Source organism: Pristis pectinata, chromosome 9 (assembly GCF_009764475.1).
Source record: "Pristis pectinata isolate sPriPec2 chromosome 9, sPriPec2.1.pri, whole genome shotgun sequence".
NCBI lineage: Eukaryota > Metazoa > Chordata > Chondrichthyes > Rhinopristiformes > Pristidae > Pristis > Pristis pectinata.
In genome coordinates this window covers 7654814-7682124 of record NC_067413.1, presented here as the reverse complement: position 1 = coordinate 7682124, position 27311 = coordinate 7654814, and the positions used below count along the sequence as shown (strand labels likewise).

Below are 27311 nucleotides of genomic sequence, written 5' to 3'. Positions count from 1 at the left end.
AAATTCGCCCTTACAGAATTCACAAATCACAACTTGAGATCTGGAATAAAGTTCGCTCTTAGAATTTAAGTGGGGAAAACAAAAATAATAAGCACAATTTTCTTTTCAAGTTGTGTTCCTTCACACACGCCCGGATGAAGCAGCTTTGTGTTAAAGAAAATCGTGATATGGACCGTTTTCTAGGAACACAAACCCCTGTTAATGGGGTGGGGGGGGGGGGTCACCTGTGTTGCATTTAGAATGCTTAATTTGCTTATTTAAAACTCTAAAAAACAAAGTGTTGTTTAACCGACACAAATGTTTCATTGCCTCCACCCATTGCCTCACTTCTAATTTTTTCAGGTGAGTTTTCATAACATCATTTGCAAGCCCAATTAAAACATTTTTATCACTTAAATTTTCAAACGGACAAGATGGTGGCTAACAACCAAGAAACCGAAATAAAGAAATACTTGCATACATAAAGCACCTTTTACATTTGCACAATGCCTCAAAGTGCTCTACAACCAATGGCATAGTGTTGTAGAGCATAGGAATGAAGCAACTAATCTGCACACAGCAAGCTTCTAACAGCACCAAAAAGACAGAGTACAGATAACCTGTTTTTAAGGTACTTATAGAGGAATAAATATAGGCTGCACACTGAAGAAAACGTACCCGTTCTTCCTCGTTCAAGTTCCTGGGTGTCAACATTTTGGAGGATCTATCCTGGGCCCAACACATTGATGCAATGATGAAGAAGGCACGCCAGCAGCTCTGCTTCATATTAGTAGTTGAGGAGATTTGGTATGTCACTAGACTCTTGCAAATTTCAAGAGATGCATGGTGGAGAGCATTCTGACTGGTTGCATCACACCCTGGTATGGTGGCTCCAATGCACAGGATTACAAAAGGCTGCAGAGGGTTGTAGACTCCATCACAGGCACAACTCTCCCCACATTGAGGACATCTTCAAGAGGTGGTGCCTCAAGAAAGCGGCATTGATCACTAAGGACCTTCACCATCCAGGACATGCCCTCTTCTCGTTACTACCATCGGGGAGGAGGTACAGAAGCCTGAAGACCCACACTCAGCGATTTAGGAACAGCTTCTTCCCTTCCGCCATCAGATTTCTGAATGGTCCATGAACCCATGAACACTACCTCATTATTCCTTTTTTTTGGCACTATTTAGTTTATAATTTATAGTAATTTTATGTCTTTGCACTGTACTGCTGCCACAAAGCAACAAATTTCACAACATACAAGTCAGTGATGATAAACGTGATTCTGATTCAAAATGGGCTTTTAGAACATCCAAGTTAGCATTTTATTAAGCAAGACAGTTCACTTAGATGGAGTAATGGCTTTTAGCTATATGGGCAAAGAAAGGTTATTTTTATAGAAAATTAATTTGGTTACAGATCTCAAACTAATATCAAACTTTAAAGAACTATGTTTTACAAGTGATAAGCAGGTCAGCTAACCACAAAGTAAAATATACACAGAAACAACAATATTTAAATGTACTCTAAAATTTGACAAAAAATATACTGCTGATTGACAAAAAGAAGTATTCACAGTCCTATAATTCAGAATACTTCTTCCTTCCAATTAAAGTTCAACACCACAATCTGTGGACCATATTAGTGTGAACTGTCCGATTTGAATCCCCAGTCGTTTTCTGGCTTCCAAAAGAAAACCATACACATAGCATGAGATGGTAATGCGATATTCTGCAAGGCATAATCTGTGTTATTCTTCATTTTTTTTAATGTCAGCTATAGTTTAAAAGACCATTGTTTATCTCCCAGCTCCATACATCAGTTGTCCCTAATGAGATCACATTTCCATTAGAACATTCAACAGGGATCCCCTTTGTTGCCTGTTTCTTTGTGTTGGCTTTTGAAATGTTGGCAACCAGTATTCATGTGACTCAAGACCTTCAAACCACAGGCAAATAATGTGGTTGAACTTCTTTAATGATTCTTAGCACAATCTGAATCATAAATAGCAGCACGGACCAGTTGGGCTAAATGGCCTGTTTCCATGCTGTAAATTCTACCTAACTCATGGACAACAATAGCTTGGATTGGATAGGATTGGATTGAACCTGCTGCAGGATGTATGTTATAGATCTATTTTTAACGCCAGTGTTTTCTCTTTATCCTTGTGCTTTATCTTCCTCTTTGGAAATTGTAATTCAAAAATTGGGGAAAAAATGAGAAAGCAAATTGAAATCAGGTGTGAGATTACCTCTGATGTTTGGTCTGGCACCTCCACTCCAAGCATATTGGCTTGTACCAGCTGCTGTAGAAGTTGTACTTGAGCTACACTGAGGAAGAAATCCAGACTTGTGGTGATGTTGACTTCCAGTGAATGGCCGCACACTACTATTTCCTGTGATGGGATTATACATAAATTACAAACAACCTGACTTCCTGCATAGTGGAGTCATACGAACATTTCAAGACAAGAATATTAAAATTAAAGTCACAAGTTTATATGTGAGACACATACAACAGAGTAGTAAATCCAAATCAATACATCAGGTAGTTAATATTTCATAGAATATTTCTTCAGACTTTAGGAATACACTTGCATAGTAATGGGGCTCATTCACCCCCTCAGCAGTCAGTCAGATCATAACCAATCCGTATCTGATATGGGCAGCATGGTAGTGTAGTGGTTAGCATAACGCTATTACAGCACCAGCGACCCGGGTTCAATTCCCGCCGCTGTCTGTAAGGCGTTTGTACATTCTCCTCGTGTGTCTGCATGGGTTTCTTCCGGGTGCTCTGGTTTCCTCCCACATTCCAAAGACGTACAGGTTAGGAGCTGTGGGCATGCTATGTTGATGCCGGAACAGTGGCGACATTTGGGGGCTGCCCCCAGCACATTCTCAGTATCGCAAAAAGACGCATTTCACCGTGTGTTTTGATGTACATGTGACTAATAAATAAATATCTAATATCTTAACTTCTTGTACCCACACTGGTTCTGTAATTCTTGATAATCTTATCTAAGAAAAATTGTTCAATCTTTATTTAAAAACTTTTAAGAGTTACCCTCAGCGTCCTTGCCCCAGTCACCCTGACTGAGTTTTTTGGGAAGGAGCACCAGATCTCCATTACCTCTTTTGGTAACTTCCACCTTCCAAGAGTAAAAGGGATGCTTTGTAAAGTGAACTGGATGTGATTAGAAAGTGACTTAACAACGAAAACACTGGGCTGACAAGAACTCATCTTAATTGAAGCAGGAATAGAATTTATTTAAAAAAAGCAAATTGTTTTTAAGTGTGCCATTAACAATAAAACTTTGGGAGAAATCACAGTAATATTAACAAGTAAAATTTGATATCAAGCCACAAAACGAAATGTTAGGGCAAATAATAAATACTTGATTTGAACTGTAAGTTTTAAGAAGTGCTTTAAACAGTGGAAAGGTGTAAGGAGGGAATTATAGGTCACCGATGACAGAACAACTAAAGTCAGGCAGAACTGGAGAAGCACCAATATTTTAGGGGATTAGAGAGGAAAGGTCGAACCAACTTTAGCAGATGGAGAATCTAAATCATTTTAGATGGTACGTTCTCCCCGTGTCTGCGTGGGTTTCCTCCGGGTGCTCCGGTCTCCTCCCACATTCCAAAGACGTACAGGTTAGGAAGTTGTGGGCATGCTATGTTGGCACCGGAAGCGTGGTGATACTTGCGGGCTGCCCCCAGAACACTCTACGCAAAAGATGCATTTCACTGTGTGTTTCGATGTACATGTGACTAATAAAAATATCTTACCTTATTGTAAATAGACCATTTCATCATTATAAAAATAATAAGTTTATTAAAATTCACATTACTGACCTCGGTCTGTGCACTCTCAGGTGAGAGCTTTTTGAAAAGAATGGCGGGGGCAGCTGTTATTCGTACACTGAAATCTGTCAGAATTGGAGTTAAAATTGCCCTTCGCTCTTGATGACGTCGAATACTGGGTAAAAAGACAAACAGTAACGGCATGTTATTAGTCCTCTGCATCAGCTTACAGCTATAGCCCAGTTGTCCAGCTGGCAAATTAACACAGTGACTCTATTCATTTCCAAGTGATTAAGTCAGATAGTTGGACTGACCCTTGCTTACATCCCTTAAACATGTCACAGCTTAATAACTAAGGTCTAAATATTTACTGGTGGGTTGTAGAGATGGGAAAAGTGGAAAAAGGTAGGTCCAATCCATGGCCCAAGGAGGTTCTGGCTCAAGACACCAAAGGTTTTTGTATGAGGTCATATGTCAATGGTATGGTGGATTGGGGGTGCCTGGAAGCCCTCTTGACCCATAAATAGTGATGTAAAGACAGCTAATTTTTCCCCAAAGTTGTCCACACTTTTCTTTTGCTGCTGTGTCTCCTGAGGCCTGTGCCTGCCACCTCCATACATTCAAAATGCAAACCACCTCCCAAAGTTGACTGCTTATTCACACCTTGTCCCACATCAGCGAAATCTTGGTTGACAGCATTTACCTCAAATGCTTGGTCTTTTTCGTTATTTAACATCCGAACAATCACCCACACTAAAACTCCCTCTTCAGTCAGTCAAACAAAATAATTTACTCTATTATTCAGCAAAACAGGTGTCCAATTTTCTCAATCCAAAAAAGGAATGTGGTATGAAGAAAGCCACAGAGAATAATTGAAAAATGAAGGAAGTTCAGCATAAGATAAGCAATCTGTTTCCCTTTGTGGGAGAATCTAGAACTCGGGGTCACTGTTTGAAAACATGAGATTGTTCACTTAGATGGAGTTGAGGCAATTTTTTTTTCCTCTCAGAGGATCATGAGTTTTTGGAACTCTCTTCCTCAAAGGGCACTGAAAGCAAGGTCTCTGAATATTTTTAAGGCAGAGGTAGATAGATACTTGATAAGCAAGAGGGGGTGAAAGTTTAGCATGGAGAGGCTGAATGCAGTTACAATCAGATCTTATTAAATGGCAGGGGAGGCTTAAGGAGCCAAGCGATCTCCTGTTTCTAATACATTTGTTTTTTCATATCCCTATGCTGAGTTCCTCCTCAGGATGGAAGTATTTACTATTACAATAAAAAGGAATTTTTTTTTCTTGCAGAATAAACTGAAGCTTTTTTTAATCCATAATCAAAGCTGACATTCTGAGGCAGTCCGGAGCTGTTTGAGGTACTGTCTTTCAAATGAGACATTAAACAGAGGACCTGTGTGCTCTACCTCAAGATCTTATTGCACTATTTTGAAGATAAGCAGGGGACACACTCAAGGTGCCCTGGTCAACATTTTATCTCTCAATCGACATTAGTAGAAACAGAATACCTAATCACTATCACAGTCCTGCTTGCAATAGCTTGCTATTGAATTGGAATTGGTATTGGTATATTATTGTCACTTGCACCGAGGTACAGTGAAAAACTTGTCTTGCATACCGATCGTACAGGACAATTCATTACACTATGCAGTTACATTGAGTTAGTACAGAGTGCATTGAGGTAGTACAGGTAAAAACAGTAACAGTACAGAGTAAAGTGGTCACAGCTACAGAGAAAGTGCAGTGCAATAAGGTGCAAGTTCACAACCAGGTAGATCATGAGGTCATAGTCCATCTCATCGTATAAGGGAACCGTTCAATAGTCTTATCACACTGGGATAGAAGCTGTCCTTGAGTCTGGTGGTACGTGCCCTCAGGCTCCTGTATCTTCTACCTGATGGAAGAGGAGAGAAGAGAGAATGACTCGGGTGGGTGGGGTCTTTGATTATGCTGGTTGCTTCACCAAGATGTCAAGAGGCAAAGACAGAGTCCAGGGAGGGGAGGCTGGTGTCCGTGACATGCTTGTCTGTGTCCACAACTCTCTGCAGTTTCTTGCAGTCCTGGGCAGAGCAGTTGCTGTACCAAGCCGTGATTCATCCAGATAGGATGCTTTCTATGGTGCATCGGTAAAAGTTGATGAGTGATAAAAATTGATGAGTGATAAAAGTTGGTGAGTGATAAAATTGGAATGGGTTTATTACCCGTCACACATACTGAGATACAGTGAAAATTTTTGTTTGCATGCCATCCAGGCAGGTCACACCACACATAAGTACATTGAGGCAGTAAAAAGAAAATAGAATGCAGAATATAGTGTAGCAGCTACAGAGAAAGTGCAGTGAACGTAAACAAATAAAGTGCAAGGGCCATAATGAGGTAGGTTGGGAGATCAAGGATTAATCTTTAGCACATGAGTGGTCCATTCATTTGATAACAGTAGAATAGAAGCTATCCCTGAATCTGGTGGTGAGTGCTTTCAAGTTTTTGTATCTTCTGCCTGACGTGAGAGAATGACTGGGGTGGGAGGGGTCTTTGATTATGTCGGCTGCTTTCCCGTGGCAGCAGCAAGTGTAGATGGAGTCAGTGGAGGGGAGGCTGGTTTGCATGATAGACTGGGCTGCATTCATAACTCACTGCAGTTTCTTGTGGCCTTGGGCAGAGCAGTTGCCATAACAAGCTGTGATGCATCCGGATGCACAAATTGGCTGCTGTGTTTCCCACATTACCACAATGATAACATATCAAAAATATGTCAAGTGCTTTGGGGCAAGAAAGGTGCTGCAGAAATACAAAACTCTCCCTTTGATTGTCTAATAGTTGCCATTGTTGACTATAATTTTTGTTCATTTTTTCAACTGCATCAGGCTAATATTTTTGGGAACAATTGTTGAATTTGCTTTTGGGGAATTTATATTACAATGATTTTTCTTTGAAAATTCTTGTAGCAAATAGCATCGATAGGGTTAAAATTGGTCTCAATTGCTTTCCAGAAAAATAATTCTAAAAGTCCTCTTTGGTTAATGACCTCTCATCCGAAGACCAATTAGTGTGCTTTAACATGCTATCTCAAGCAGCATTTTACAAATATCTTCCTAAATAATTCATTTAAACTAAGCCTTTTTTTTTAGCCCTGAATTTGGTCATGGTGCTAGACTTTACTTCAGTCCACCAGATGGTACCAGTAAAGTAAGCACTGAACAATTTAGTTTGCTAATCCCAGATTCATGGCAGGATTTCCAAGGGTCCTTACCCCATAAGATTTGAATTAGTTGACTTGAATTTCATAAGAATTTAGCTGCTGATGTAAAAACAGATCTTTCTTTACATCTGCAAAGTGGAATCTAAGATGCACTTCTGAAGCATGTGGGGCTTGATAAAAGGAAGGAATTGTAAGTCCTGTATAACAAAGAATTCCGAGACCCCCTTGGGGAGGAACTTAGGAAGAGATCTGAGTACAGTTCTATCTGCATGCCAAGTCAAATAAGACTGGTCCACAACCAACACATGAAGCTTACTAACACTCCTTGCTGAAGCTGATCGATTGAAATGACTATTTTAAATTGCAGAAAATCGATAAGCATCATCTGACCTGGAGATAGTTCTGAGCTTATGGAGTACCATGTAAAGCTGCATGCATGGTTGTCAAGTGTGGTACAGAAGAGAGAAATTTTAAAAGTAATTTCACAATCCAGGGATGTCCCAAAATGATGCACAGCTAATGGAGTACTTTCTGAAGTGTAGTCACAGCGTCAATAATATATGAGAATAGAAGCAGGAGCAGGTCAACTGGTCCTTCTATCCTGCTCCGCGATTCAGTGTGATCATGGTTGAACAATCCCAGGCCTCAAGTGCTCTTGTGTGTCCACTCACCGTAGCCTTAAAAATCCCCTAATCTTTCAGAAATACATCCTCTTTAAATATCTCCAGTATTTCAACCAACACAATCATCATGGGTAAAGAATTCCAGAGATTTACCACCCTCATTGGCAAAGCAAACAGCCCACAATCAGGTAAATAACGAGATACAGTGTTGGCTGAGGAATAACTGTTGGCTAAAACATTACGATAACTCTTCTGGGAGCTTTTACATTCATAATAAAAACAGAAAATGCTGGAAACACTCAGCAGGTGTGAACCATAAACCAACAAATGTTCTCAGAACTGAAACATTGACTCTTGTTTCTTTTCCACAGATGTTGCCTGACCTGCTGAGTGTTTCCTGCATTTTCTGTTTTTATTTCGGATTTCTAGCATCTGCAGTTTTACTGATTAACATTTACATTCACTTGAGAAGATAAATGGGTCTTTGGATTAATGTTTGATCCAAAAGAAGATAGTAATAGAAGTACTGTGAGATATAGAGAGAGTAGAAAGTGCCAGCGACCCGGGTTCAATTCCAGCCACTTCTGTAAGGAGTTTGTATGTTCTCCCCGTGTCTGCGTGGGTTTTCTCCGGGTGCTCTGGTCTACTCCCACATTCCAAAGATGTACGGGTTAGGAAGTTGTGGGCATGCTATGTTTGCGCCGGAAGCGTGGCGACACTTGCGGGCTGCCCCCAGAACACTACGCAAAAGATGCATTTCACTGTGTGTTTCGATGTACATGTGACTAATAAAGATCTTATCTTATGAGCGGAACTCCTGTGTAACTGAATATGTTTATCATTTTCTAATGATAAAAAGCTACCCTTATAATTTCAAATTTGTTACAATACAGCCCAGTTTCTAAAGCTGAAATTTCAGTCATCTTTGCACATGGTAGAACTAATTCCATCACCACAATGGGTAAGTCAGGTGGAAAGGACCAAAACAAAACATAGTTCATCCCAACTCTGACTGCGTCTCAAATGTGTTCACATGAGGTGCGTCGCTCAGTGTTTACGTGCACTGGCTTCCTCAGGGATGGAGGTAGAGATTTCAACTTAAACCCCCAGATAGCACCTGCAGCCTGGTTCAAACTTTCTCTGTGTTACTAACATGGACTGCTGGCTCCAGAACTCCTAAACAGATATGAATGTTTTGACAGTCACTGACAGAATGTCTAAAAAGGCCAACTCAAGAATTCGTATGAAAGAATTTTGTCAAAGTCGGTCTGCACAGTGGCACAGCTAATTTCACAGTTCCAGCTGTCCAGGTTCAATCTTGATCTCTAGTGTTGCTGTGTGGAGTTTGCATGTTCTCTCTGTGACCATGTGGGTTTCCTCAGGGTGCACAGATTCCACCCACATCCCAAAGACGTGCAGGTTGGTCAGTGTAATTGGCCACTGTAAATTGCTCCTAGTGTGTAGGTGAGTGGTAGAGTCTAGGAGGAGCTGATGAGAATAAAGGGAGAATAAAAAATGGGATTTACGTAGGATTAGTGTAAATGGGTGGTTGATGGGCCAAAGGGCCTGTTTCCATACTATACGTCTCCAATGCTCCAGTGTACACAACTTGCTCAATATTTCCAAGCAGCACCTGGTAATAAATATGTAAAGCTGTGGCTGGAAGGTAAAAGATACCACCTTCAAGAAATATCTCCTCCTCACCTTTTGGTATTTCAAAGGGACATTCCTCTTTGACCACCTGGTTTACTCATCCATCTTCACAACACCTACTGCCCTTCTCAGGGTACCTTCCCATGCAACCACAGCCTCATCCCTCTCATTATCCAGTGGTCCAAACATTCCTTCCAGGTGAAGCAGTAATTCACTTTCACTTCTACCAATTTAGAATGCTGTGTTCAGTGCTCACAATGTGGCTTAAGCAGTATTTTGTATCCTACAACTCCAGCGTTTATATATTTTTTCTCTTGTCTAAGGTCATTCATCTTCTTCCATTTACACCTCCTCCGAGCAGATCAGCGGTGACGGACAAGCCCTCCCCACCCACCTCAGCCAGTTCCAGCATCACTTGCAACATTTAATATCTTTTGGTCTTAACCCTATCACAATCATTTCCTCAGTTCTACGCCACTATTCACTTGTTTTCTAACAGTTCCAAGTGTTGATGAGAGATCATCAACCTGAAACATTAACACTGCTTCCCTCTCCAAAGATACTGACTGACCTAGCGAGTATTTCCGGTATTTTTGGCTTTTATTTCAGACTTCTACCATCTGCAATTTTTTGTTGATAATCTACGTTAAATGTCCATTATATTCAATAAAATGGCTCATGGCGATAGGAGGAAAGTCATTAAAATATAAAGTACTGAACAAATTCTACATGGTAGCTTGGTCCAGAAGGTTAAGGCACATTGGATTCAGGATGAGCTAGCCAGCTGGATACATCATTGGCTTGGTAGAAAGAATCAAAGGGTGGTAGTGGAGGGTTGTTTTTCAGATTGGAGGCCTGTGACCAGCAGGGATCAGTGCTGGATCTCTTTCTGTTTATCACATATATAAACGATTTGGATGAGAAAGTAGGTGGCATGATTAGTAAGTTTGTGGATGACACCAAATTTGGTAGTGTGGTGGACGGCAAAGAAGGTCGTCTAAGGTTACAACAGGATCTAGATCAACTGGGAAAGTGGGCAAAGGAATGGCAGATCAAATTTAACTCAAAGACCGAAGTGATGCATTTTGGTAAGTTAAAACCAGGGCAGGATTTACACAGTCAATGACAGTGTCCTGGGGAGTGTTGTAGAATGGAGAGACCTAGGGGTACAAGTACATAGTTCGCTGAAAGTAGTGACACAGGTAGAGAGGGTGGTGAAGAAGACATTTGACACTCTTGCCTTCATTGGATGGGGAGTTGGGATGTCACGATACAGCTGTACAAGACATTGGTAGGACCACACTTGGAATATTGAGCGCAGTTCTGGTCACCACACCATAGGAAGGATGTGATTAAGCAAGAGAGGGTGCAGAAAAAACTCACAATGATGCTGCCAGGACTGGAGGGATAGAGCTATAAGGAGACTGTTTGGACTGGGCTGACACTGTTTTCCCTGGAGCAAAAGAGGCTGAGGGGTGACCTTATAGAGGTTCATGAGGGGCATAGGTAAGGTGGATGGTCACAGGGTTGGGGAGTCAAAAACTAGAGGCACAGGTTTAAGGTGAGAGGAAGGAGATTCAAATGAGATTTGAGGGGAAAGTTATTTTTTAAGACTGGGAGTGGTTGGTATCTGCTACATGCTGCCAGAGGAGGAGGTGGAGTCAGGTACAATCACTTTCACAACCCCAATCCTAATGCAGGCAAACGGGATTGGTGTAGATGGTTAAAGAGGTCAGCATGGACATGGTCCCGTTTCTGTGCTATACAATTCTGTGTCTGTAATTAACACAGAAGTAAATCCAGTTGGCTTCTAAAGAATTAAATATAAATTGGCACTCTACAATTAGCATTCTACCCGGCAACAAGAATAAACAACAGCTCAGCCAACTAATCACAGAGGGAGTGATTCACCTCACTTTCTCTTTAAATATTGATCTAATTCCTTTGCAATTATCTACTGAATCTGGTCTCACCACGTTTTCAAGCAGCGCATTCCCAGTGGGAATAAAGTGACACATTAAAAAAAAGATCTCAGCGGGTCGAGCAGCATCTGTGGAAGGAAAGGAAATGTCAACATTTCAGGTCGAAACCCTGCATCAGGACTGCTCGACACACTGAGTTCCTCCTGCAAATTGTTTGTTGCACAAGATGATCTTTTTTTTAATGTGTCACTTTATTCCCATTGGGAATGCCAGAAATCCATAAGACCATAAGCTGCAGCAACAATAAAAGAAAAAATAAGTATATGCGACAATTTCACACCCAGAGATCCTGCTGCAATTTACTTATATTTAGTAGCGTAATGATATGCATTCAAAAATTTACCTTTCGTCCAGATAAATTTATATGTTGCTATTTGAATTAATTTAGTTTCTGCTATAATGCCAGAGCATTATTACTTATTCAGAAGGACAATGTGGCTGAAAAGTATTTCATTCAAAATGCCAGTTCAGGGGTTACAGATTTCATTTGTATCTATTTACAGCAGTTGAAAGCCAGTATCATGATCACTTGATGGTCAGTCAATCAGTTGGTACTTAAACTCTGCTTAAGTAAACATGTCACGGTTTTAAAGAAAAACACGCACTTCCGCTTTTGGATAAAAGGGGTTAATAATAACATACTTCAAAGACCAATTCAAGAATATTTCCTCAATAATATATCCATGTTAGCTCCTAACATAACATTCTGATATTACCACATATATGCCTGCAGAACTGATGAATATATGACACATATGTGAGCAATAATACTTAAATTGGAATACTATATGTATGTGTCACATCAGTTGGTAGAATTGCTGGCATTATCACCAATAAGTGCACTTAAAGCACTACGATAGTCTGTTCCAATACAGCTCTGGCCAGATTTATTTAGATGCGGTGCACTCATGTTAATGTATTAATTTACAAGTCGTGACCATCACCCTTCATGGCTTCCTACTATTATCGTTCTAATGGAACTAATTTACATTTGGTTTTTATCTTGGTAATGCATTTCCTGTGCCCAAAATTACTGAAATAGCATTGGAATCCATCTTCTAATCTTTTCCAAAAGTTAAACAGTGAGTGATGAGTGGAAGGCACCTTCTAACCCCACTGTTTGATCATCCACCCTTCGGAGAAGACCACCTGTGGTTTGTTTTTTCAAACTACATATCCAGAATATATACAATTACAAATGCTTACAACTTACTCCTACATAATGCTCTCAGATGAACTGTAATTTGATGGCAGTTGCTGAACGATGAACTCTAAAAACTTAACTCCAAAAAAGCCCAAAAGGTAAATCTTCATCTTGAATATTTATTTATTTGCTGTTCAGATTGATAGAAAAGACGGTGTGCAGTAAAACTAAAAGCACAAAACCCACTTTACAATGTAATTTTAAAGGCCACATCTGCTGCAATTTAAAACAATGGAAGTAATCGGCTTCTACTATTTGCAGTCAGAGTCAGTGAAACATTAAGCTCAGTCACAGGTGGCTCCTGTGTGTTACTAGCGCTCATTCCCAAACAGGGGTTAAAGTTCAAGCAGGTCCTCAAACCCCCTGATGCAAACGATGACTTTGGGGAGTTGTGAATGCTCTATGTGGAATTAAACGACATTTTCAAAGACTGCATAAAATCTGAAAAGAGAATTGAATCTGCCAGTAACTGATTTAGAATGAGATTTTAGCAATTTGACCATTCAAATCAGATTTAATGGAGGTTTCACAAGGATGAAGGGTTTACTAGGGAGAAACCATTTCTACTGACAGGAGGATTGATAACTGGAGGAGATAAACCTAAGACAGCCAATGGAGAGTTAGACAAACTTTCCTTTTATGTAGCAACTTGGTCAGATCCAAAACATACTTCATGAGAAGGGAGTGGAAACATTGCTTGAGATGACTTAAGCCAGGAGGTTCAGCCAACATCTTACAAGTTCCAAAGATTCACTCACCTACTGGCCATATTCCATTCCAAGGCTGGATTCTGATAATTCCTTTCATTTTCTGTACAAAGTCCTCCTTTGCTAACTTCCTTTTCAGGCTTCAGCTGATCCCATAGGGCTGTTCCAATGGTAATGGATTGCAGGTCTATCTGGTATTGTCTGTCTTCAACTTCGGATCCTGGGTCTCGCAGTATTCCCAAATTCAAGGCTCTCCTGTGGCGGAAAAATAACAGCGAGCATTCTATCTCTGTCCAAACATTTAACAGAATGCCTAAGTAAAGGAGAAAATCATCCTAAATATCCCAGTGATGTCGGTGGTTAAGGAATGCTATTAAATATTTATTGAAAAAGTGAACTGCATAGTCTAGTAATTGGACCAATTTATGCACGTTTTCTATTTGTAGGTCATGCAGAAGGGATATTTTGCACAGGTTTGATAATGCTCATAATTGTTTCTGAGTTGAATAGTTGGAGGTTGGCCTGGGCACTTCCGGGTGTGATTCTCCCAAACCTGATGACAGGTATGCACCTAATAACGTAACATTGCATAGTTCTTCCACTGCCTTCAGAAATTAGAGCTTTTGCAGAAATCTAAAATCTTTGTTGTCAACTTGTGAAATAAAACTAGGAGCACGTCATATACAGTTCAGGAATGAGATGGCAATTGAAAATGGTAAATTGGTTTATTATTGTCACATTACTGAGCTACTGTGAAAAACTTTGTTTTGCATGCCATCCATATAGATCATTTCATCACATCTGTACATTGAGGTAGTACAAGGGGGAAGCAATATATATGCAGAATAAAGTCTTACAGTTACAGAGAAAGAGCAGTGCAGGCAGACAATAAAGTGCAAGGCCATGACGAGGTAGATTGTGAGGTCAAGAGTCCACCTTATCGAACTAGGGGGCTGTTCAATAGTGTTCTAACAGTGGGATAGAAGCTGTCCTTGAGCCTGGTGGTACTTGCTTCCAGGCTTTTGTATCTTCTGCCCCACAGGAGGGGGGAGAAGAGAGAATGTCTGGGGTGGGTGGGTCTTTGATTATGTTGGTAGCTTTACTAGGGCAATGAGAGAGTCTGTGGCGAGGACGGTGGTTTTCATGGTCTGCACTGTCACACTGAGGTCCCATAAACAGCATTTCCCAATTTCGCTTTACAATGGACAGCCTCAGTTAAATGATTCAGTGAATGCAATGGTTTTAAATCTATTGTAAGCTGCGCACAATGACCCCTGGCCCTTTGACTGCCTGCACCCCACAATGGCATTGTACAGGAGTTGATCAGACCAATTCATTGTGGAGGGAGGTCCCAGACACGCTGGGGAGCACGCAACACCCAACCCCCACAGCATTTTCCTTCACTTCCATGGCAGCCTTTTCTGTGCTGCCAAAGCGCTGACTTACTTCCCAGTGGCAGTGTTGCATCAGCTCCAAAGTCTGCCTGCAGCACTGGACAGAAACCACACTGGTCCCATTTCAATGCTCTATGTGTAAAGTCCCACTGCACTGCTTTTAACATACTGCCTAATTCTGCAAAACTTTTTGGGAGATCTAGGTGGGCATTAACTCTATACACAACATATGTTCAGCACATCACAAGAGGGTGGACTTCAATTTCCAGGCATATATGCCTGAAATTATCACTGCATACATTTCATGCCACTAGGATTTTTTGTTTAATTTGCAAATTCCCAATTCACAACTGTACAAAAAGGATTTTGTTTATAAAATACCAGCCCATAAATATTTCATAAATATTTCAAGATGTGTTTAACATTCTATAAACTAAAAATGTTTCACTTGTTTCCTCAGGTGATCCCATTACAAAGATGATATCATTTAGTTTAGAACAAGACTTGTATTATGCTTTGACGTTAAGATATGGTAAACAGAAGAAATGATAAGCAGGTCAGTTGTACAGCCCTGTTTAATAGATTAAAATGATATAGAATTAGAAAAGATTAATCAAAATTAACATAAGATGTGTTATGAATATTCTGTCATTCATCACTGAGGAGCTTCGATGATGAACTCAGTCAACATGAGCCTACATAAAGTAATGATTTGGTTTTCCATTTTCTTTTCTATGCCTGGAAAGGTGGTTAGAGTTGTTACAAACTGGGACTCAATTCTTGCAGACTGCAGATCAAGTTCTCTCACAAGGTTATGGTAACAGTGGTTACGAGATTAGACTAGCTTCCAGAGGTCTGGGTAACCGAGCCAAGACATGATTTTGAATCTCACCCCAAGGCCAAATTCACCAAGTTAAATAAACCTGGAATTCTACAAAAGCTGAAAATCTGCTACTCATAACATGGCTTCATCTGTCTTGGGAAGACTAAATGCAGATTGGTGACTTCTTTGCAAAATATCTGTTCAGTCCACAAGCGTAACTCTTACTGTCTGATTGCCTGTCAGCTTAATTACTAATGTCTTAGAACTCCTAGCTATTCCAATCTAGCTCATCTTACAACCCAGCACAAGACCGCCTTCTGGATTCACCATATTTCGGACAGAGGTTCTGTTTATCCCATTTGCACCACCTTTGGACCATCATCTGCTTCTTTACCTCTTCCATTACCAACTCCCTGTATCCTGCCCTCACATCTCTTTGGTCATTTGCTCTCTCTTGCTTTCCACTTCATTACAGATCACCTTTTTTTTCTCCTCTCGTTTGCTCTACATCTTAAAAAAAATTGTTGGGCTGGAAATTCACCCTCGATTATGAGCTTTCAACTTACTATATATTAACATTGCGTGTTGCCCTCGGTTTCTCAATTTCTACTAGTATGAGCTTCTTTTTCAGGAGCTTGACCAAATGTTCAGGACAAAGTGCACAGAGTCATACAGCTCAGAAATAGGACCTTCGTCCCACCACATCCATGGTAACCATCAAGTACGCACCCATACCAATCCCAACTGGCCCATAGCCTTCTATACCTTGGAAATTCAAGTGCTTGTCTAGCTACTTCTTAAATGCTGTGAGATTCTCTGTCTCTACCACCACCTCACGCAGTTCTGCTGCTCCTTCAGAAACCAAGATGATTGTGTGAAGGAAGCTCTTCGTTCAGCATGAAGACGTGGGTAACTACTTCTGCACATACACAACCAGCGCATTTGGAAATGTGCTAATGAAATGCCACAGCACATTTTCACCATAAGAAAGGCTGCTCAATTTTAAACTGAAACACTGTGACTTGCACAGCAAAATTAATCAAATGGTGAGGAAAATTAAACTTGGCAACATTCCCAAGAGCTCGCTCACTTTCACTTACACCCGATTAGGTGCAGAAGGCAGCACTGATTTTTCCGTCACATTCATATGACTAGAACTAATATTCGAGAATTAATTTGAATGTCTTGCTTTGAAAATTTTTGTGCTTGTTTTCAAGTTCACCAATGGCCCAATCGCTCCCCACCTCTGTAGGCACCTCTGGCCCTCCAACCCTTTGCTCCTCCAATTCTGGCCACTTGCGCTCCATTACTGGTAGCTCTGCCTTCAGTTGCCATGCCCCAAAGCTCTGGAATTCTGCCTCTCTCTTTCTTTATAACCTATCACTTTGACCAAGCTTTTGCTCTTCTGTATGCATGCATCGCATCAGGGGGCTCACTGTCAAACTTCTGTCTGATAACACCTTCATGAAGTGCCTAGGGGCATTTTACTGTGTTAAAAATGTTCTATGAATGCAAGCTGTTTCCACAGTTGGATCTCTGCAGTGCTTCTGATAGCAGTGAGTAGCACAGCTCAGCTGCATCATCCAGTGTTGCCATTCTATATGGTGCATTTGCTGCAACCATTTCTCATCTCCTTTCAGCAGGAGTGGTGACCCCTTGCAAATTGCAAACTTGGACACAAGCGCATAGTTTCTCACACACTCACACACACACAGCACCAGTGCACTCCAGCAGCAACAACTTGGTTGTGCAATGCCTTTAATCTAAAGAAAAACTCCCTAGGCACTTTACAGGCAAGCATATGGAAAACAGACGCCAGACCATAAAGGAAGAGATTTGGAGGGGTGGCTGAAAACTTGGTCAAAGGGATGTATTTAACAAGGCATTTTTAAGGAGAATGGTGAAGGAAGAAACGTAAGGAGGAAATTCCAGAAAAGTTAGACACACATGGTTGAAGTGTTTGCCACAAGTGGTAAGGTTGAATTCAAGGTCCACAAGTTAAGAAAAATAAAGACCTGGGCTTCACGTGGATGGGGAGCAAAGAATTAAGTTTGGGGTGGAGGGAACATGGTTGAGCATTGTTCAGGATTTAATGCAGGACAAGGTATATGCAGCAACACTATATTCTGCATTCTGTTTTCTTTTTACTACCTTGACGTAATCATGTACGGCATGATCTGTCTGGATGGCACACAAACAAAAGCTATTCACTGTATCTCGGTACATGTGACAATAATAAACCAGTATCAATACCAATACCAATGTTTTGGTCAGGCTTTGGGCTGGTCCACTGATGTACCATTCCAGCACTATACTTGCTCTTGTGACGAGCCTCTAGTGAATCCCTACTGAATTTCGCCCCATCACTTCAGTCTTCTTTAAGGAGAGTGATAACAGCAGTTTTGAAGGTGAAACAGATGATCCCCAATGAGGAGGAGACATCAACCAACATGGGTGCTGAGGAGGAGGAGCTGGACGATCAGCTCAGTTGAGTTGAGTGGGAAAAGGATCGATAGAACAGGAGGTGGGACTTCTGAACAAGCTGAAGGGCAGGGAGAAGAGAGAAATAGCAGGAACTATCAAGGAGGAAGCAGTAATTTGAGCCAACTGAGGAAGTGGTCACTAAGGACAAAGGTATGGGATTTAAAAGTTTGCATGCTTGGAATTATTATAAAGTACCCAAAACGGTAGTGTAGTGGTTAGCGTAACACTATTACAGCCCGGGAGTTTGTACGTTCTCCCCGTGTCTGCGTGGGTTTCCTCCGGGTGCTCCGGTTTCCTCCCACATTCCAAAAATGTACAGGTTAGGAAGTTGTGGGCATGCTATGTTGGCGCTGGAAGTGTGGCGACACTTGTGGGCTGCCCCCAGAACACTCTATGTAAAAGGTGCATTTCACTGTGTGTTTCGATATACATGTGACTAATAAAGATATCTTAGCAAATTTCAGGAGAGTGCGTGATATCTAGAATTTGCTGCCAGAGGAGGTGACGGAATCAGATACAATCATTCCACTTAAGAGACAATTAGACAGGCAAGTAAATAGCAAAAAAAAACTGCTGGAGGAACTCAGGTCAGGCACCATCTGGGGAGGGAATGGATAGTCAATGTTTCGGGTCCAGACTGTCCATTTTTCCTCCACAGATGCTGCCTGAGATCCTCCAGCAGTTTTTTTTTTGTTCCAGATTCCAGAACCTGCAGTTTCTTGTGTCTACAGGCACTTAAATAGGCAAGGCATAGAAGGATATGGCCTTAATGTGGGTGAATGGGATTAGAGTAGATGGGCAAAATGGTCAGCATGGACATGTTGGGCCAAAGAGCCTGAGTGTGTGCTGTACAATTCCATGACTCTATGAGATCTGGTTGTATCTCTTTTGTTAGTTTTGCTCTGTCTGAAGTATTTTCTTCCTTGACCAAGTGGACACAGTAACATCGTACTTGTACTGTGAAGAAATAATTAAACGTTACCAGTGTTAACAAGATCCACTTGAATTGATCTCATAGGAAATGAGAGAGCCATTAATAATTCTAAAGAAGAAATTAAAGTGTTATTCTATTTCCCATCTAATATTGTACAGGTGTATTTATATAACAGATGGCTTTATTTACATATAAGCACATAGCTTGAATTTCACACTCACATATGGGTTTTGCAGCTTAGGCACAGTCCATAGATCAAAACCTTTGGGGAATAATTATAGCTAATTCAACCTTGTGCATATCTGTAGCTGCCTGATCATTGGGTATTACACAGCAACTTACTAGACCAGGGGTCTTGCAGTCAACCATGTACTCTGGAACCCGAACAAAGGTGGCTTTATTCTAAATTGTTTAAGTAATGGTTAGTTTTTAAAATTTGACCCCAAGCAACAACATTTGCAAGATTTATTAGTTCTGTCTTGTGCAATTATCCAGCGTAAGTATTTAACGAAACAGTTATATATTTTAATTGCTCCTTAGCCATACTTCTAGGTAATGAAGGAACAGCAACATCAACAATTATCATTTCATCATTTATCATGTATCATTTTTTTGTTATAACACCATTAATCTCTAAGCTATGTTCCAATAAACGTACAGTGTATTTGAACTTTAAAAAGGGCAGTATACTCTGAGAAAGTTATTTAAAACTATAATTTCCTACAATGGCACTGTACAGGAAAGCACGTTCATCCTGACCACTCAATCTTGGCTAACATGGACATTAGGGGCCAATAATAGGAACCTGAACCTGAAAAATCAGAGAGATTTGCCTTCTCCAAGCGCAGTAGAAGTATGCAGAAAGGAAAAGTTGACTGATTTAAGAAAACATTCCCAAATAAAATCTATGTAGATTACAAGTGTTACACATGCAGTCTAAACTACAGTGTCATTCTTTTACCTTAATTCTTGATTAACTCTTTTGCCTTAAATGTATTCCTGACTATGAATACCTCAGGAATTATTATATTCTTTTAAATACACTATATTCAGCATTCTGTTTTGTCTTCCCTTTGTACTACCTCGATGTACTTATGTATGGAATGATCTGTCTGGATGGCACGCAACAAAAGCTTTTCACTTTATCTTGGTCCATGTGACAATAATAAACCAATAATCAAGTACTTAAACACATTATACAGTTAACCCATGATGTGACACACAAGAGAATCCAAATGCTGGGCTCTGAAGCAAAAAATAAACTGCTGGAAGAACTCGGCGGATCAAGCAGCATCTGCGGCAGCAATGGGATAGTCGATGTTTCAGGTTGAGACCCAGAATGCATGCAGGAAAATGATTTAATTTCTTATATTAGGAACCAATTACAGTACTTATCCTAAAATGAAACAGAAAATGTTGGAGCTATTCAGCAGGTCAGGCAGCATCTGCGAGAGAGACACCGAGTTAATAAAAGCAGAAAATGCTGGAAAAACTCAGCAGGTCAGCCAGCATCTGTGGAAAGAGAAACAGTTTAATGTTTCAGTCTGGGTCCCTCATTTATTTTTTGTATTTCTTAGAATCATAGAGAATCATAGAGTAATACAGCATGGCAATAGGCCCTTTGATCCATCTCATTCATGCCGACCATGGTGCCCACCAAGGTAATCCCATTTGCCCCATATCCCTCTAAACCTTTCCTATCCATGTACTTATGTTCTTTTAATTGTTTGAGTATTTAATTTCAAAAGTGACACTTAAAAGTAGTTCAAAGAATATGACAGCAGCAAGCTGTCTAAAGGTCACTATTGCAGTCCACAGGAGCAGGTCCTCAGGAATCGATACCTGTGGCTCAGTCACTGCTTGCAGACCATCCTACTTGGTAAAGAACCATGATCTTTGGGCCTTATTGGATTTACTGATGACTATTGTAGATATTTTTAGATGTTTATTTATTAGTCACATGTACATCGAAACACACAGTGAAATGCATCTTTTTGCGTTACTGAGAATGTGCTGGGGGCAGCCCGCAAGTGTCGCCACTCTTCCAGCACCAACATAGCATGCCCACAGCTCCTAACCTGTACATCTTTGGAATGTGGGAGGAAACCAGAGCACCCGGAGGAAACCCACGCAGACACAGAGAACGTACAAACTCCTTACTGACAGCGGCGGGAATTGAACCCGGGTCGCTGGCGCTGTAATAGCGTTACGCTAACCGCTACACTACCGTTTTATAACCTAACATTTTGATACTCCTCAATAAACGGAAACAATGTGTGTCCCTCTGTCATTTTACAAACCTTCATTAGACCACCCATTATGCTTCTCTGTTCAAGTATAAAGATTCCCAAACCTGTTCTATGTTTACTGACAGTCATATTTTCCTATGTGGTACTAAGTACAGTGGCTGGAGTCCTTTAGGAATGACTGAACTTCACTGAGATCCTTGACCATAATGGAAAGGTTCACGAAGACCAGAGGGCTTGAGTTATGAGGAGAGGCTGGATAGGCTGGGACGTTTTTCCCCTGGAGTGTAGGAGGCTGAGGGGTGACCTTTTAGATGTATATAAAATCATGAGGAGCACAGATAAGGTGAAAGGTCACAGTCTTTTTCCCTGGTCTAAAACTAGATGGCACAGGTTTAAGGTGAGAGGGGAAAGATTTAAAAGGGACCTGAGAGGAAACTTTTTCACACAGAAGGTGGTGGATATGTGAAACGATTTACCACAGGCAGCTGTAGTGGTGGGTACAATTATAATGTTTAAATGACATTTGGACAGTACCTGGATAGAAAATGTTTATTTATGCGTGAAAGGCAGGCACTAATTTGGATAGACATTTTGGTTGGCATGGACAAGTTGGGCCAAAGGGCTCTGATTCCATGTTGTATAACTCCATGACTCTATGACCAATAAACTGGTCTCTTTGGAATTCATTTTCATATCTCCTGGTGATTGCTTTGGAACCGAAGTGCTGTAAGCCTACCTCCGGAATATGAATGTACAGACTCAAGGAAAAGAAATCAACAATATGGGGAGCCAGTATGTCAAGAAATCTTGAAAAGTAAATTGTACATACGCGAGACATTGTCAAAGCTATGAAATAATCACCTTGAAGTTCTCTCACTTCATGAATAGGTTATCCTAAATTTTAACAGGTGTATTTTTCAAAATTTCATCTCAAATAATTTGGTTATTGTCAGGTTACTGAAGCCTCAATATACATAACCAATTCACTAGGCAGTGCACAAGCATAAATTACTTTACTTTTGATCAGTGAGTGGAAAGGCTTCAGCAATGCACGCTGTACATGAATTATGTGATCCCATCATCCTATGCTTATCCCGTGACTGTGTACCGTTCTAGATCCAACACTTAAGGAAGGGGACGAGGGACTTGTTATCTGGAGGGCAAAGAGATAAGCAGAAAGTACCAGAAATGCTCAAAAAGTCAGGCAATATCATTTCTTTGACCCGAAACTTTAACTCTGTTTCTCTTTCAACAGATGCTGCCTGACTTGCTGAGTGTTTCTGGCATTTTCTGTTTTTATTTCAGATTTCTAGCATCTGCAGGTTTTTGATTCTATTACTGGAGAGGCTGGGCTCGTTCTCCTTGTAACAGAGGAGGTTGTGAGGAGAGCTGGCAGCTATTTAAAATCACGAAGGTAATAGACATAGTAAATGGAGAAAAAATGCTCTCATTAATGTAAGGGCCAAGAACAAAGGGACACAGAATGAAGGTGATTGGCAAAAGAACCAAAAGTAACATGAGGAATTACTTTTTTTTACACAGCCAGTGGTTAAGGTGTGGAATGCAATGCCGGGGGAAGCAAAGGAAGCAGATTCAATTATAGCATCCAAAAGGGAGATGGATAAGTATTTGGAAGGAAAGAATTTGCAAAGGTATGGAGAGAGGGCAAGTGAGTGGGAAGAACAAGGTTGATCTAACATTGAACCAATACGGACTTCATGGGCTGTATCCACACTCTTAACCATTCCAACTTTAATTAAATGTAGACAAAACCCACTTTTTCTTCAAAACGTATTTCTGAAATGATGAACAGAAAGGATTTAGCCCGACACTTGCAAAATCCACATCCTTCCTCCAGCGCCCAGTAGCAGATTCCCAGCTCAGTTTCAGTAAATGGATACAGCTCACATTACAGCTATTGTTACATCTGCAAAATATTACCTACACTGTAATTTTACCACAAAGCATTTGAAACTGCAAACAAGATCATACAATTCAAATAAAAATGAAAGAAATCTGAGACTAGGGAGGTACAGATGGCTCTCATGTAATGATTTTGTACACCCCTGGCATTAAGAACATTTTGATGTTGTCGTGTTCGCATTTATTAATTAAAAATAAATCAAATAATCAGACGTATGAGAAATTTGGAAAGATAACCCAAAAATTATTTATTTTAATTTTCTGTCTTTACACAGCTGATATTTTGCTGCTTGGAGCTCCTTCTTTCAATCATATTCAGAGGAAGTGCTGGAAATAACCTGCAAAATGACCAGTCAACCCACAGACGGGGCCTTTCCATTTAAAAGAGAGAACTTTATTATTACTACTGTAAAAATACAGCAGCAGAAAATTTACCCCTGACTAGACGCTGCAAAGCACTGTGAAGACAGCTGCCATCACTTTTCATTTTAGTTTCTCTCTTGTGTATGTCAGGCATTAATTTTCTTTTTATTTGGTTATGTTGAAATTTCAGTGGCATTCTCTTTAAGATTCTTTTCTATTTAACACAGAACAGATCTTCAGCATTATACAATTTAAAAAGTACAAAGGCAAAATGTGGCAATGATATCAATCTTTTATGGGTATATATAATTAGACTATATTTATTTTTGGAAATATATTTAAAGAATAGCTAAAGCAAAAGATTCAACAAGGGTCAGTGAACATAAGCTGTGGGGCAGTTTGAGGCACTACAGTCATTATTAGCATCAATGTTGTGCAGAAGATTATTTAACCAACTGTTTCATTCTTAATTACACATTCCTCACATGGAACAATTATGGATGACCAGCACATCAGACCTCTGAACCAATCACCTCTTTAGATCCTCTCCCTGGTAGTGCTGCCACATTCTCAAACCATTAATTCTATCTCTTCCGTTATTGTCACTTTAGCATTTCTTTTTCCACTACCTCAGTTTGCACTACTGTACTTTGCACCATTCCATTGTTTTTGCGCTCATTTCTTCAGTATTTATTATTACTATGTGCACAGATTACTCTGTGAGCTTCATGCGAGCAAGGGATTTCATTGCAACCTGGTGTCTATGACAATAAACCAACCTGAATCCAATCTGAGTGACAGTGGCAGCTCCAGTCACCTGAAGTTCTCCATGGTTATGGAGGTTTGTGGTTAAAATTAAATCACAGAAGAAAAGGGGGGCAAGCCAGAGACACACATGAAAGCCAAGTAAAATCAGTGCACATCAAGTAAATTCAGTGCACATCAAGGGAGTGAAAAGGGGAAAAGCTGGGAGAGGATTTTACATGACAAAAAATAAGTTTCAAAGCAATCAATTACCAGTCCACATTTGTGAAATGCAAGACTGAAGCCTCAATTTATGATGGAATTCAAAATATCCTTTACTGGATAGGCTTTAAGATCTTATCATGGTAATAAGCCATCTGGATAGCCACTAACATTAAAAAATTAAGACGCCTTCCACTACTTCTGAGCAGAAGTCTTTATGTGTGTTTTAAGCACACAAGTAAAATGTCTCAGTTTTCGAGAGTAATTGCTGCCAGTTTACGCTGTTCACAAGGCAGGGACCGGCTGGACCTGGTACTCCTGTAATAACATAAGTGTGAAAATCAAAAGAGGCTGTGAACTGATTATTTAACCTCAAGTTTCTACAGTAATTGAAAATCGAAAAAAAAAGGCAGATTCTGGAAATATGAAAAAAATGCAGAAAATGCTGTAAGTGCTTAGTCGGTCAGGCAGCATCTGTGGAGAGAGAAACACTCAGCAGTTCTAGTAATAGGTCATTAACCTGAAATGTTAACTGTGTCTCTCTTCCACAGATACTGTCTGACCTGCCAAGTATGGGTTGTTTGCATTACTTGAGTTTCTACAGTGGGGGGGGGTTATCTGGTAAAAAAAAATTCAAAAACTTTCCTCACAGTTTAAATCTCATCAAATGGAAAGGGCAGCTATTGCATATCACGTGGTCCATTGCATTGATTCATTTTCAGCCTGCCCTGCATTGTTACCTCTGGAGTGCATCCAAGACTTTTCTTCGACACTTTCATTTCCCTCATCCACAAGACATGGCACTGTGTTTCTCATGGCCACACATATACCGAGCTCAACCTCTGCAATGCCTCTCCTGCCCTCTCCTATATGAGCCACAATTACTGTCAGGTAACAACAGAAAAGACCAGTTCTGCGGTCTTTGGTCATCTTCATTCCCTCTTTGCCAATTCCATCATTCAGCCCCACAATGGTATCAGATTGGTAAAAAGTTCACAACCTCAACCTTTTTGACCCTGCAATTTTTCCACCACTAAGGTGACCTGCCTCTTCCTCTATCATCTTGGCTGTCTTTGCCTCAATCCTGTAATAACAGTTCCTGAATGATCGCCAGTAATGGCCACATGAATAAAAGTAATTATCTCTTAATGCGTCTTTCATCCCTCCCCACCATCAAAAACATTGGCATGAGGCACCGCCTCAAGAAGGCAGCATCTGTCATCAAGGATCTCCACCATCTGGTTCATGCCCTCATCTCGCTGCTACCATCGGGCAGGAGGTACAGAAGCCTGAAGTCCCACACCACCAGGTTCAGGAACAGCTACTTTCCTCCAACCATCACGTTCTTGAACCGACCTGCACAAGCCTAACCTTACCTCAGCAATGGAACACTACGCACCACTTCTTGCGCTACCATGGACTTGTTTATAATTGAGTGTTTGCACTGATGTCTTGTTTTGCAGTTTTTTTTCACTGACTTGTCTAAATTATGTTCTGCATGTTGTCTGAATCTATGTGCCTGCGATGCCGCTGCAAGTTTTTCATGTACCTGTACTTCAGTGAACTTGTGCATATGACAAATAAACAACTTGACTACACTTGACCTGGAAAATGCATGACAAATTTTAAGCACCCAGTGGAATTACCAGTGGATAGGTAGACATTTCTCTAACATACATGAATAAGAATCTCAGGATCAGACACTGTGCTCTCACTGCAACTCATGCAGCCCTTACATCCATGTGGCTATTAAGGCAAAATGAAAAAAAAAATCTATCTGTGGCTTTCCCACCATTATTTGATGACTGGACCACAGAAGATTTTATTAAATGCTTTGCTGGAAGCCCTTAATGTGTGTGTTAGGTCAAGATAGGACACTGCGACCATCTCACGCCAACATGGTATGTGAAAGGCCTTTGACCTGAAGCATTAACTTTGTTTCTCTCTGCACAGATGTTAAGGGAATAAAAGGGAATAGTGGTCATGGTTACTGCAGATTTCTGGAACCTATCTGGTCACAGGCAATGGACTGAAATGAATTGTGCAGATGCCTTCCAAATTGGCCTGAAATTTTTTTGCACATTTTCCACAGGATTATGAGTGTGGATTGATGGATGGATTCAGTTTCACTGTGAGGACATGCTGCACTGATTTGGTTAAGATAAGATCAGTGGGCCAGCTTTCTTGTCCTTTTTCATATGTATGTACAGCTAATAATAAAATCCTGTGTCACATTTATGTAAATATTATGCAGGGGAACCAATCCCTCCAATTTGGAAAATGAGAAGTAGAAAAGGGATGACCTGGGCAAGAGGAGTGGTGCGGGTAGGATATGTTTCCTTCTTTTCAGATACAGAAGCGTGTAGTTAGGTGAATGCAAAGAGATGCAAATACCTTAGCATGAAAATTCTATGAAAATAACAGTAAATGTAACAAAGCAGATGGTCCTGGTCGACTTAAACCCAATTTACAGAACTGCAGCTTTGCACATTTGTTTTTATCTTTCTGCCAACAAAACCACACAATTACAGTACAAAAGGTTAGACAGAGCAGCCAAAAATAATTTCAACTGTCATCCAGATGGATGCCCAACGCCCTGCTGCTACACCCCAGCGCTGTACCCCTTAGCGTGTGTAATTTTATTGGGCAAGAAAAATAATTAACTTAAAAAAGATGCATGGGAAGCCACTGTAGGTTTATTTTTACAAACTCTTTCTCCCCCCCACACATCTTTCCAACCACTGATTGCAATCCAGCCTGGGACGAAGGTGAGGGAACACAAGGCCTTCTGGCAGTTCGGCATCTGGAACCCATCTTTTCATTGCTACTGTTTCCAATGCTAACTACACCAAAAACCATGGGTGCAATTAACTTAGGATCTAACTACAACTAATGCTGACTTTGAGAACCCTACAAAACACATGTGAAAATTTCACCATTCACATTAACAAGGAGAAGCTCAATAGTGCATTCATAATACATGTAGCCTTTTTGTTTTTATATTGGCTTAG

The 27311-nt window shown here is 40.5% G+C and overlaps 1 protein-coding gene across 1 annotated transcript in view; it reads right to left on the bottom strand.

The window, feature by feature from the left end:
* The window catches only part of LOC127574065 (intermembrane lipid transfer protein VPS13B-like), a 795946-nt gene that overhangs the window by 183954 nt on the left and 584681 nt on the right, over positions 1-27311 (bottom strand). Inside the window, 3 exon segments of the mRNA XM_052022696.1 lie at positions 2235-2378; positions 3838-3961; positions 13216-13419. Coding sequence (XP_051878656.1) covers positions 2235-2378; positions 3838-3961; positions 13216-13419 — 472 coding nt within the window.